Source organism: Chionomys nivalis, chromosome 18, assembly GCF_950005125.1.
Source record: "Chionomys nivalis chromosome 18, mChiNiv1.1, whole genome shotgun sequence".
NCBI lineage: Eukaryota > Metazoa > Chordata > Mammalia > Rodentia > Cricetidae > Chionomys > Chionomys nivalis.
Genome location: NC_080103.1, coordinates 30,800,471 through 30,813,317, shown reverse-complemented (window position 1 = coordinate 30,813,317; position 12,847 = coordinate 30,800,471). Strand labels below are relative to the sequence as shown.

Genomic DNA, 12,847 nt, shown 5'->3' with positions numbered 1-12,847 from the left:
GATGTAAATATAAGTCAATTTAGCTCCCATTTCTCTTTTAATTTGGCTGTTTAAATTTTCAAAATGGTGTGAGTGAACTAATTAATGTCTAAAAGTGTATGAAAAGACTCTTATGATTATAAGATGACCTTGGATTTGGGAGGTAAAAGCATATTAAAAGAGTAAATGATAGAGCAAAACCTACAGAGTAAAATTGGCATTTGAAAGGCAGCTATGAACTACTGATGACTGATCATTTACTGAGGTCAATTTGTACAATGGCTGATCTACATGTGACAAATTACCCACCAACTGAGGTTATAATTCTTGCCAGATAGAGTGCCTCCAAGCCTGTGCAGACATTCTCAAGAAAATCAAATTCAAAATACTAATTTGAACAAAATGAGAATTTATCTTTCCATAAATATGCTCCATCGATGGCCTCACAACTATTGTACTTATTATAACATTATCTTTCTCTTATAGCATTGCAATTGGAGAGATCATGCTTCATAGAAGACTAGTCAGAATGACATGATGTGAAATCTGTCATCTTTGGTGAGTTAACTAAAACACCAAATCTGAACTGTGCTCATGTGAAGGCTCTTTTAAAATCTATGCTACAATTTCATTTAATTTTCTTGCTAACAGAAACAGTTGATGCTAAATGTGAACAGAGCATGCTTGATATTTGCAAGTTGGACTTTTGGGATCTTTACTGTCTCCAATTATACCATTTGTGCAGCATCCACACATTTTATAAAATGCAGATTGTTGAGGTTATGGAAGTCTTAGCACATCTGACAGCTAATAATTAGAAAGCTCTTCAAAGATACTCTAACAGTGACAAAAGATATACCAGTGGTTTTGACCCAAATATGTGTATCATTTTATTCAAATTAATATTTAAAAGTTCCTTTTAGGTAGGCTGTCAAAATGAAAATAATTATATATAGCCCAGACTTTTCATCTGTCAAATTTCAGGATAGTCTAATGATTTAAATTAGGACGGTATCCCAACAGTGCCATTGCCTACAACCTGCAGGATTCCACCCCTATCTCCTCTGGTGGGTCTACATTACCTCCTCTGGAACAGCTCGAATATTAACAAAGCCCTTTCTGAAGACGACGAACACACGACGGGCTCCGCAGCGCAGAGCGGATGTCGCACAGTCAAAGGCAGTATCTCCGGCTCCAAGTACAATCACGGCTCCCCGTATGGATGGCAATGGAGAGTGACAGGCGCACATTCCTGAACGATGAAAGGAAAACCCCATTTTCAAGTAGAGAAACCATTTCTGCATGACAGCTCAAAAGATACTTGTACTCAAAGCACTGTAAAATTGCATCTTGCAGTTTTCCAGGGTGGAGTGTCACTATCAAATTATTCTGCTTCGTTGAAAGACAGTTTTATTCCCATTTTAAAAATATGCTCATATATGTAATTTCATACTCAGTACCCTTAGCTTCTTTTTTCCCTTTTAGAAGAATTGCTGCAACATTTTCAAATTATTTCAGTTATAATAAACAGGATGAATCAATTAATACTCTATCAAAGTTATGATACACATTTTTACATTTTATAATTACATTTCAGCATATTAGTGAAAAAGTGTTCCTTATAATATCAATCCATAATCTATAGCATTATATTAGAATACTTTACACAATTTCTCACATAAACTCTACTATATATTTTATATTTAGTAAACTTTAAAAATGGAAATGTCATATTTGTGACTCAAGAGTTTCTGGGAATGATAGCTACAATATAGATTTCTCCCTTTATTGAATATCTCTGGTTCTTTCTGTGAAACTGGAAAATAAAAAAATTGGGCTTCACTTAAAACTGTTTTATTTACTTAATTAATTTTGTGCTTATGTGTTTGTATGCAATCACATGTCACGGTGTGCACTAAAAGGGCAAAAAAACATTGTTCAAGTTAATTTCTCTCCTGCCATGTTGTGGGATTCAAGGATGGAATCCCTGTGTCAGGCCTACATATAAGCACCTCTACTTTCTGAGCCATCCCACTTGCTCAGGAAATACGACTTCTTAAGTGTCTATTTCTCAGAGAATCTACAGAAAGATCTGGTATCCTTATAAAGTTCCCTGGAAGAAAAGAAATTCAGGTTGTGTTGGGTATTAGACAGTTCTATATTATTAGTACTGTATTATAAACTGCTAAGATAAATTACTATAATTCTTGATATTCCATCCCATATGATGGCTAGACCTATAATTTCAACAAATGTCATCATTTTGTTGGAATACATACTGTTTGGGAGTAGACAATTGACATTCTTGATATAAAATACATGCTGGTGTACTATGATTTTTCTGTGGAAAAAACAGAGGCTCCTGGGATTCGGGGTGGGGAGGCAGATAGGGATGGAATTTTTCCTCATTGTTACCTTTTAAGAAATTTAATACAGGAAGTTTCTTGTCTGTTTAAATTTTGAAAGAAAAAGGGAAACATAAGTTTTGTGGGTTTTTGTTTGTTTTTGTCATTTCTATGAATAATTAGATGTAGGACTAGCTATGGCTCAGTCTTCTTATAAAATAAATGTTTAGAAGATTTAGATAATCCAGTTAAAAAATACTGAAATCTTTCTTTCTTTCTTTCTTTCTTTCTTTCTTTCTTTCTTTCTTTCTTTCTTTCTCTCTCTCTCTCTCTTTCTTTTTTTTTTTATCATCAAGACAAGGGCACTAAGGAAGCAAAAGCTTGGTATAGTCTCACTTCACGTTGTTATTCTTGGGATACATGAAGTAATAGGGTGTCTATCAAACTGTCGAATTTTAACTACTTAGAATAACTACTTAGAATTACTGCTCCAGTCTAGTCGTTGATCGTCCTGCCTCTGCAGACACACATCATGCCAGACATGGAAAGACTCATCCTACTTTAAAATAGCTCCTAAACTAGAAATCTCACCCTTATTGCAAGAATCTCTTCCAATGTTTGCTGAAGGCTTTTTACTTTGAATTGATTTTTCACATTTTAGACTTACATGTACTACAATACCATACAATACCTAATCATGATGCTTTCTTGGAAGAATAGACGATTTGATAATTCTTACAAACTGTAGTATTGACATTTTAATGTTTTTACCTTGTTGATATCTATTCAAGAATCCAGATAAGATATGACCAATGTTCTACTGAGTTTGAATTTAATATAAATTTATAACGCCTGGGGAAATGCAGACAACATTGAAAGACAATAGTATTCACCCGTTTTACTGCCTTTGGAGACAAGTGGCAGAAAGTCTTTAGATGTATAAAATCCTTGCTCCTGTGTCAGGTCTTGGAAAATATGGTCCTTTTTGGGTTCTGGTAAGCCTATTGAATAAAGTTTAAAAAATATCATTAGCAATCACTTTATTTACTATTTAAAATTATTAATATTATTAAATTAGTAATATTATTACTATTTAAAATTATGAAAATAGTGACAATCTTCAAAATGTATCTCTTGTTGAGATAAAAGACTATACACACATCAAAATCAGAAATGTAGATAACACAATTGTACTGGCTGGTTTTATGTAAACTTGACCCAAGCAAGAATCATCAGTTAGAAACAAACCTAAATTTAGAAAACACCTCCACAGGATCAGGCTGTAGGCGAGCCTGTAGGGCATTTTCTTAATTAGTGATTGATGGGGGTGGGCACAATCCATTTTGTGTGGTGCCATCCCTGGGCTGGTGGTCCTGAGTTCTATAAGATAATAGGCTCAGCAAGCCACTGGGAACAAGCCAGTAAACAGCACCTCTCCATTGCCTCTGCAGCAGCTTCTGCTTCCAGGTTCCTGACCTGTTTGAGTCCTGTCCTGATTTCCTTCGATGATAGACTACTCTGTGGAGATATATATGCCAAATAAACCCTTTCTTATCCAAGTTGATTTTGGTTATGGTGTTTCATCACAGCAATAGAAACCCTAACTGAGACAACAACCTAACAGACATCGTTTACCTTTAATATTAAACTAAATATATAACATAAACAATGCATTAATTTACATCTATATGCACATATACACATATGCATGCACAGAGAGAAATATTGTGTGACTATACATGACAGCATAGTATGAACTGATAACGTATTAATAGGAATATTATACTATTCTTTATGCTTTAAATAAAAAAATGTTTAGAATATATCGAGTGCTGACTATTACAAAACCTTTAACAAAACTAAAAAAATAAACAAGGGCAAATTTTTATTTTATTTAATTAATGGACAAGAAAGATTATTGTAAGGAAAATGGACATAAATACATTCCTAAGAATGAATGCATTTTACAAAAAATTCAGCTTCTCATAAATTTCAAACTATAAGTATATTTTAAAATGAGAGATAAAAGTTGATGAGATGGCTCAGTAGTTAAAGATCCTGTCATACTGCAAATCTTCCAGACCTGAGTGCAATTGCAGGAATCCAGATAATGTTGAAAGAGAAAAATTTCTACCAAGTTGTTCTAACCTCTAGATATTTGCCCCTCCCACACAATGCACACACACACACACACATAGGCACAGTAATATTAATAATAACAGATTAGTGATTAAACAATTTTTAAGTCTTAAAATATCTATTATTCAAGGCATTTCTTACTATCAACAAGAAAACCACAAAGTTTACAATATTTGCATTAAGGCAAAACATTAATTCTCCAGTAGATACCAAAAGAATGATGCAATTAGAGGAAGAAAATTTATGTTATTATCTTTTAACTAATAAAAATATTTAATTCCTACCCAAATAAGGAAATGTAAGTTTATGATTTCCTTATTTCAAAGTAAAAGTTATTCAAGAAAATTAGAATATACAGTAGGGGTAGAAATACAGCTCTTCACACACTTTTATTAGAAATACATTGCCACTGAATTTTTAGAAAATTGTTTGCAGTCTTTTCCACAGAGACACAAAGACATGCATATATATCTTAAATGTATATATGATCAATGCAAAACATTTTTAAAGGATGAACAAACACTAGAATTAGGAAAGTATGAATAAATGAGTTCTATCTCCAAAGGGAGAGAACAGAATTTATTTCTATGATGTGTGTGTGTATTCTATGATGTATATATGTATATTCTACTAAAAATATATAAAATGAATAATTGGAATTTGTATTATTTTTAATGATTTTTGTATATTCATTTTTCTTATTGTTTATTTTATAAATGTTCTATATCATTACTCATCACCTATATATTTAAGAAATGAATACCATACCACAACAGAGAGATGGTATGCTGTCTGTACATTGTCCAATCTCTCAAAATTATTACCTCTTCTTTAATAAGTTCTCTCTCTCTCTCTCTCTCTCTCTCTCTCTCTCTCTCTCTCTCTTTCTCTCCCTCCCCCTCTCTCTCTCTCTCTCTCTCTCTCTCTCTCTCACACACACACACACACACACACACTCACACATTTGTGTTGTGTGCTATGGCACATGTCTGTATATGTGCAATCTACTAAGTCCATCCTTATGGCTCATATGTGCATACACCCAGGACTAACCACTTGGGACAACCTATGAAGGAACTCCTCCCTGAAGAAACATAGTTTTCCCTCTCTCAGCAGCCATAGACTGTCTGTAGTTCTTCATTGACAGATGAGACCTTATGAATGTTCCCTCAACCATAATGTCATGTTTCATTATTCATGTCTTGGCAACACTGTTGATGAGATTATAGGCTTGTTTTCCCATCATGGATAGAGAACACTATCTAGGAGCATGTGTCTTGGTCCTCCGGCTCTTACAAACTTTCTACCTCCTCTTCTGTGCTTGTTTTGAGCCTTATGTGTAGGTCTTGGATTGCATATAAATTGAGATTGGTCACCCCAAGGTCAGTTTTTCTTTGCATTTTTGCCAATTGGAGGTCTCTCTAATCATTTTCATGTGTTAAGAAAAGTAACCTCTTTGATATCTACTTTGATATCTCTTTTAAATCTACACTTACCTGAGAATCAAAATGATATACTAATTAAAAGTCTTTAAGGTGAATCAAAAATAAGAAAAAAGGTATGGAAAGGGTGAACATATAACCACTGATACTATCCTTTAATAGGGTCGTAACTATTCTACTGGCTTCTAAGCTGATATTCTCGAAGATCGGTTAAGAGGGAGAGGAAGCTGTTCATTCATAATTATATTTGTATCTGACTCTTAGGTCACTATGATCTGAAGAAGTGTAGGCACTCTCTGGAAACTACCACTGTCTCTACCTAATGACTCTTTTTGTTCCAAGAGAAAAACATATTAATGTTTTTATAATGATTATTTTTATGAAACCATAACATAATTACATTATTTACCACATTTTCTTTGCTCCATTCAACTCTTTGTATGTGGTCCCTTGATCTCTCTTAAATTTGTTGTTTAATTTTTTAAATTGGTATGGCATAAATACATAACACAACAATAATGCATATATAAATCTTAGGATATATTAATTATAGGTATATAAAGGCAAACTGTTCAGTCTATGTAAAGTTACTTGTATATGTATAATTTCAAGGCTGACGAGTGGTATTGGATACAATAGTAATCTTTATTTACTCATTCTTTCATTGCTCACTCGGATCAAGTCAAGGGCAAAGACAACTGGGTTCCTGATTCTTTCATTTAAATCTACATTTGGCACTATGATGGATTTAAAATTTACTGGGTCAGAGTTTCCTTATAAATGTTTCAAAGGGAATTGACAAGATATTCTGAGCTATGAATGTTGGCTTAAGGAGGTGAAAAAGGAGCCAGTAACAAGACAGACACAGCATGATTAAATTATTTCAGGTCACATACAGAGTCCAAAAACTCATGAAGGACTTGTCTGTATCTGTAATGCAGGTACTTTTTTTGTTACTTTAATACTTTGGTCATGGATACTTTGGTAGATCATCACCTGTAATATTATGGCATGATCAGGAGCAGGTTGTGGTTGGTCACCAGACAGATTTTGGAGTAAGTTCCTCCTCACTGATCACGTGTTTTATGTGTCACCTTGACTGAGCTAGAGAACCAGCTAGTCCCTAGAATAATTACCTACATGTTACTGTGGATATTTCTCTCTCTCTCTCTCTCTCTCTCTCTCTCTCTCTCTCTCTCTCTCTCTCTCTCTCTCTCTCTCCCTCCCTCCCTCCCTCCCTCCCTCTCTCTCTCTTTCTTTTTTTCTTTCTTTCTTTCTTTCTTTCTTTCTTTCTTTCTTTCTTTCTTTCTTTCTTTCTTTTGTGTGTGTTTTCTGTTTTTACAGACAGGGTTTCTGTGTGGCTTTGGAGCCTGTCCTAGAACTTGCTCTGTAGGCAAGGCTGGTCTTGAACTCACAGAGATAAGCCTACCTCTGCCTCCCCCATGCTGGGATTAAAGGTGTGTGTCACCACCGCCCAGTCGTGGATGCCTTTCTAAATGCTGTTTAAAGCTATAGTTGTATAACTTTAACTAAGGATTGCCTTAGTAGTGTGGACAGATGTAATTCTATCACTCAATGTCTTTAAGAACAAAACAGTTTCTTCGGGAAGGAAAAACTCCTATTTCAGTACTGTGACATCTAGCTTCCTTAGTAGAATGCTTCCTTAGCATGCACAAAGTCCTGGTTTCAGTCTTGGTACTGTACAAAACAGGTACAGTGGAACATGCCTGTAATCTCAGCACTGGGGAGGAGGCAGAAACTAAAGCTGTCTTATTGGCCTACACAGTGATTCATGGTCAGTGTGGACTGCATGCTAATAACAAGTCCATAGCCAGCCTGGTTGACATGAATCCCCCCACCCTGTGTGTATCTCAGCACCATTTTCTACCTGTGAGATCTCTTTTGGCTCGTTACAGATCTCTGAGTTTTTATCTAAACTACACTGTTTCTTAAGATAAATGATCAGACTTTCTAAACATTCTAACATGTCTAACATTCTCTCTCTCTCTCTCTCTCTCTCTCTCTCTCTCTCTCTCTCATAATACACACACACACTCTCTCTCTCTTTCTCGTTTTCTGATAATCATCATTTCCTTTATCAGGTAAGAATTGTGATATTCTCATGAATGTAAGATTTAGAGATCAACTATGCTGGCGTGTGTCTGTATGTCACTGAGACCTGTTAAATAATGAATGTTCAATGAGCCTTTGCTGTAAGATAGGCTTATTTATTCTATAGTTTATAAATTCTCCCAAACTTCAAATCTCCTGGTAAGGAAAGAATAAACTTTAAATCATAGTAAAGTTAAATCTTAGCAAATTTAAGTTCTATAAGGAAAGAAAAATGAGGCAACCTTAAGTGAAATATGAAAGATAATGAAAGTTGCAAATCCCCATCTATCACGGGAAGACTTCCCCGAGAGTTGATGACATATTAATAAATAAGGTATGTGTCTACATGAGGATGATTTCAAAATGACACAGATATGACTTTTTAATTCACCATTCAGTAGGAAGATGAGAATTTATGAATAATGAGGGATGGACAATGATTCTACAAACAAAACAGTTTCGTGCTGCTTGCTAATGGTTGTGTCTTGCAAGAACCCCAGGGCAAATCCTTGATCTTTAGGGTGGTTTTCAAAGATTTGCTTGTTGCTTTATGTATTACACAAGCCAACACCTCCCTATGAAGTATAGGAAAACAATAATTTTCAGCTACTCCCAATGAGAAAGTAAATTCTGCTTCTATAGAAACTTTTATTTAATGTTCGTTGATTACAAGCACTGCAAAAGCTGCCTGGTAGGTAGGGGATTTGTATAATCAATTCACTTGAAATATCTAAATAACTCTACGCACGCACAGTGTTACTCTTCCCACATTTTCGATATTGGGAGAATGAGCTATATAGTAACTAAATAGCTATGCTGAAGGTCACAGAACATGTTTCTATCTGTGTTTCTGTGTCTCTCTGTGTCAGTGTATGTACATGAATCTGCATGTATGTGTATATATATATATATATTTATGTGTGTGTATGTGTGTGTGTGTGAGTGTGTATACAGGTGCTCATGTATGGGAAGGCCAGTGGTTAATGCCACCTGTTGTCCATTTTCTACCCTAATTATTTGAGACAAGGTCTGTGAATTAACCTTTAGCTCGCCAATTTGACTACACTGGCTGGCCAACAATTCCCAGAGATCCTCTTGTTTCTGCTTCCCCCTTTCTGGGATTTGCCAGTGCACAATTCCATTGACTGGTTCTTCATAAGGGTGTTAGATTGGTAATGTGAATGTGGGCTCTCAAGTGCCCAGCAAGCAGTTTATTGACTATACCCTCTCCCTAGCATTTGTAAGGGCTGTGTGTAAATTTATAATTAGAATTTGTTATAATTTATGCAGATTAATCAGTAGTATTCCAAGGAAGCATTCCAAATGCATATATTTGGTTTCCTTGTCAAACTATATGTGTGCCGCACATAACAGGTCTATGACCAGCTTCCAATCTCCTGCTTGAAGAAGGCTGTCTGCTTCTCCCGACTGCCTTTGTGTTTTGTGATTGTTTTTTCCAGCAAATTTCCCTTTCTGAAGCATTTTCTTTCTTAAGTGTGTCTCCCTTGGGCATCTGCTGGTTATTTTTCAATATTTGATATTCTTTGAAAACAAAATGTATCCCTGATTTGTTTCCAAAACACCTCCCTCTGGAACAACTACAGAATAAATAACAGCAGCACACATAGGAACCACACTCCTTGAGTTCCTATCAAGTTTTACACTTCAGTTAACATGAAAAAGATACTAAATATCCTGTAACATATTATCAGCCTGTAAGTAATAAAGGAAGAACCAGCTATGTGCCTTGATCTATCTAGATTCAGTGGACTGTGCTGAGGAATCACAGAGATTCTATGATGTTTACAGGAGGTACCTCACTGGGTCACTTATTTGGTGTTAATCTGATTGAGCAAGAATTCTGTGAGATGTGTGTACTTAAAGGTGGTGAGAAAGACAGTCACCAGATAAACATGTCCTTAGGAGTGTCTCACAACCCTCACTGAAGAGAACATAATGGTGAAGATGAGAACTGGTCCCTGGCACAAGTCTGCATCTTACAGAAATGGATGATGCTCTAGGTACTGACTGGGTACACTGAATGTTGTAATGTCACACAAATGCTTCTTCAGAAATAAGAGTTTAGTAAACAGAGCATTACAGATATGTCACCATCCTCAAAGTGACAAGATGAGAGAAGAGCAAAATGTAATTAACGGTAGATTTTCCCCCCACATTTCAAAATATCCTTTTATCTCAGATCTTTAATTTTATCTCTTTGAATGCAATATTTATATTTTCAGAGGGTATTTAATAAAATTATATATAATCAATTAAAGGTAATAAGCAATTCCACTTCCTCACAATTATTTGCAAACTTGAGACCATTTAAACTCATTTGTTTTATTCTTTTTAAATGGTTTGCATAATGCTATAGATGCAGAACATTCTACTGTGTGATAGAAGACTAAAAGTAGTTCTTGTATGAAACTAGCTCAGTACACGTTATCCAGCTTCTCTTTCCCAGTGACTCACCTACCCCCTACTGTCTTATAATTTCTTCTAAGATCACACTTTCTTCTCAGAGAAGACAGTATAAAGTGCTGGAGGTGGTGTGTGTGCTTGTGCGCGCGCACGCATGTGTGTGTGTGTGTGTAAGTCTGTATTAGAAAAAAAAATGTTTCCTATATGAAGCCCCAGCTGTTGGGATTACAATATAGAAACCAAAAAAACAATTCCTTCAAGGTCTATGTATTCTGCAATGCCATGAGTGATTATAAAGTTTTTCATCTGTCACTTAAAGATCACTTATATGAATCAAAGGATTTATATTTTGCTTCCAAGGGACAATAGTGCCATATGGGTCATCATTCTGGGATCCATATATTGATTAGAAAAAGAACAGATCAATAATACCCTATTGTGATTCTTTTCTCAATAAAAGCCAATGCCTTTTCCCTGACACCCCACTGTAAATATGGCTAGTTCTGAGTGTTAGGGCTGAATTCGGAAAGAATGGAGCAATTCAATATAACACCTATGAAATTAGATCACCATGGATCACAATAATATTCATTTCATTGATTTTTCAAATCCCCATTAAACATCTGCTTCCTGGAACTGCCATCTGGGCTCTCTCAGTGCGAACCCACACATGACTTGTGTGTGCCACACAACTTGTTAAAGTGTAACTGGGTACGACTATTGTGAATATGTTACCAATGGAACGAGCCCTTCAAAGCGTAACTTTTCAAAGTGCACAGGAATTTCTGTATAAAATCATCTAACAAAGCCAAAAATGTGTTGTGTACAGAGCTCTTCTTACATTCAAAAATTTGAAGATGATTAAATAAGATATTGTCTTCAATTTATGAAGCAAAAAAATTTATGAAAAATGTCAGATAAGATTAAACAATAACCAAAGTTGATAATTACATGAGGTACATCTTTTTAAATAAGCCTTCAGCCATAAGTAGAAAATATAAATAAATTTTCTTATGCCAACATAGTGAGTACATATAACTTTGTTATGTCCAGGTCAAAAACAATGCAAAAGTAATAATAAACTGATATATAAAAAAGTATGTAAGCATAAGATGAAAACTGAGCATGAGTCACTATGGACAAATAACTTCTTAACATCTTTATTCAGATTTCAGATTACTTGTTTTATCTGTAAGACAGAATACAATCAAAACAACAAACTCCTGGAAAATATAAAATGGCTTTTTTTAACCTTGCTTTTCTACTTTTGTAGAGCTCTAATTTTCGTAAATTGTTCTTATTTTAATAATTAAAATTTAATTTTAACATAACACAGGGCTAATTAAAATCCCTTTTCTAAAATGCATGCATTAGTGTAACATATTTCTATTACAAAATTGTGTATTCTCCTCTGACTTTTGGTATTATGTATTAAAACATGTTTTGTCTCCTGGGTCTTTTCTCTCCTCCTCTTCCTCATTTCCCTTATTTCTCTGCTTTGTTTGGTTTTTCTCCTTTGGCATTTGTTATAAACAATTTCCTTAAATTTTAATCTTCACATCATCAAATAATGGTAAGGGAAACTCAAGCAATATGCCTCAGGCAATTTTTTTTCTTAACGATTGAAGTTCTTAGATGGTCTTAGGAAATTACTATTTAGGGCTGTGTAAGTAGACTATATTCCAAAGTAAAGAAATCATTAATAATAAAATCCTAAAAAGGAACAGTTATATTACAAAATAAATCTACCAGCCTTACAAAGAAAACAAATTTGCAACCGCCACCTGCTGAGGAGATGAGGCAGTAATCTCAGCACCAGGAAATAAAAAGGAAGAGAAGGGAAAAAATACAAAAGCACAGACATTAAAAAAGTAATTAAAACACTTATCTCCATCGACATACATAACGAAAACCCCTCAGCCAACCACCTAAAAACATACTCTATTGAACTGCACAGCAGGCAACAACATTAAAGCTGCCACCATAAACACACATTCTGCAGAGGAAGAGGACCCTTTAAAAATGTCATCTCAAAAGTGTCACTAATGTGTTAATCACCTGTAAATGTACCACACATCCTTTGTATTGTATTAGTTACTTTCTTAAAGGTATTTTTTAAAAATTATACTTTGTTTTTATTCAAATATTTTTTTTTACTATAGGTATGGGGTAACCTCTTTATTTATAACCATTCTAGTGTGTTCTGTGATTATATTATGGAAATTAAGCTTTCTGTATGTGGAAAACCTTCACGCAGTAATGCTTAATGAAACATAAATTTAGATGATACATTTAAATACTTCCCTCTAAAACCAAAATTATGCTATAGTATTAGGGTAGAGTAAGGTGAGGCACACTGGAATAATTGGGGTCATAGTTATAACAGACATGAAAGTCAAGACATTT

At 34.7% G+C, this 12,847-nt stretch overlaps 1 protein-coding gene across 1 annotated transcript in view; it reads right to left on the bottom strand.

Moving 5' to 3' along the window:
- The window catches only part of Dpyd (dihydropyrimidine dehydrogenase), a 764,880-nt gene that overhangs the window by 454,164 nt on the left and 297,869 nt on the right, over positions 1–12,847 (bottom strand). The window contains exons 9-10 of the mRNA XM_057794113.1: positions 3,218–3,325; positions 1,062–1,231 (exon numbers count right to left, since the gene is read on the bottom strand). Of these exons, the coding sequence (XP_057650096.1) occupies positions 1,062–1,231; positions 3,218–3,325 (278 nt within the window). The remainder of the gene's footprint in view (positions 1–1,061; positions 1,232–3,217; positions 3,326–12,847) is intronic.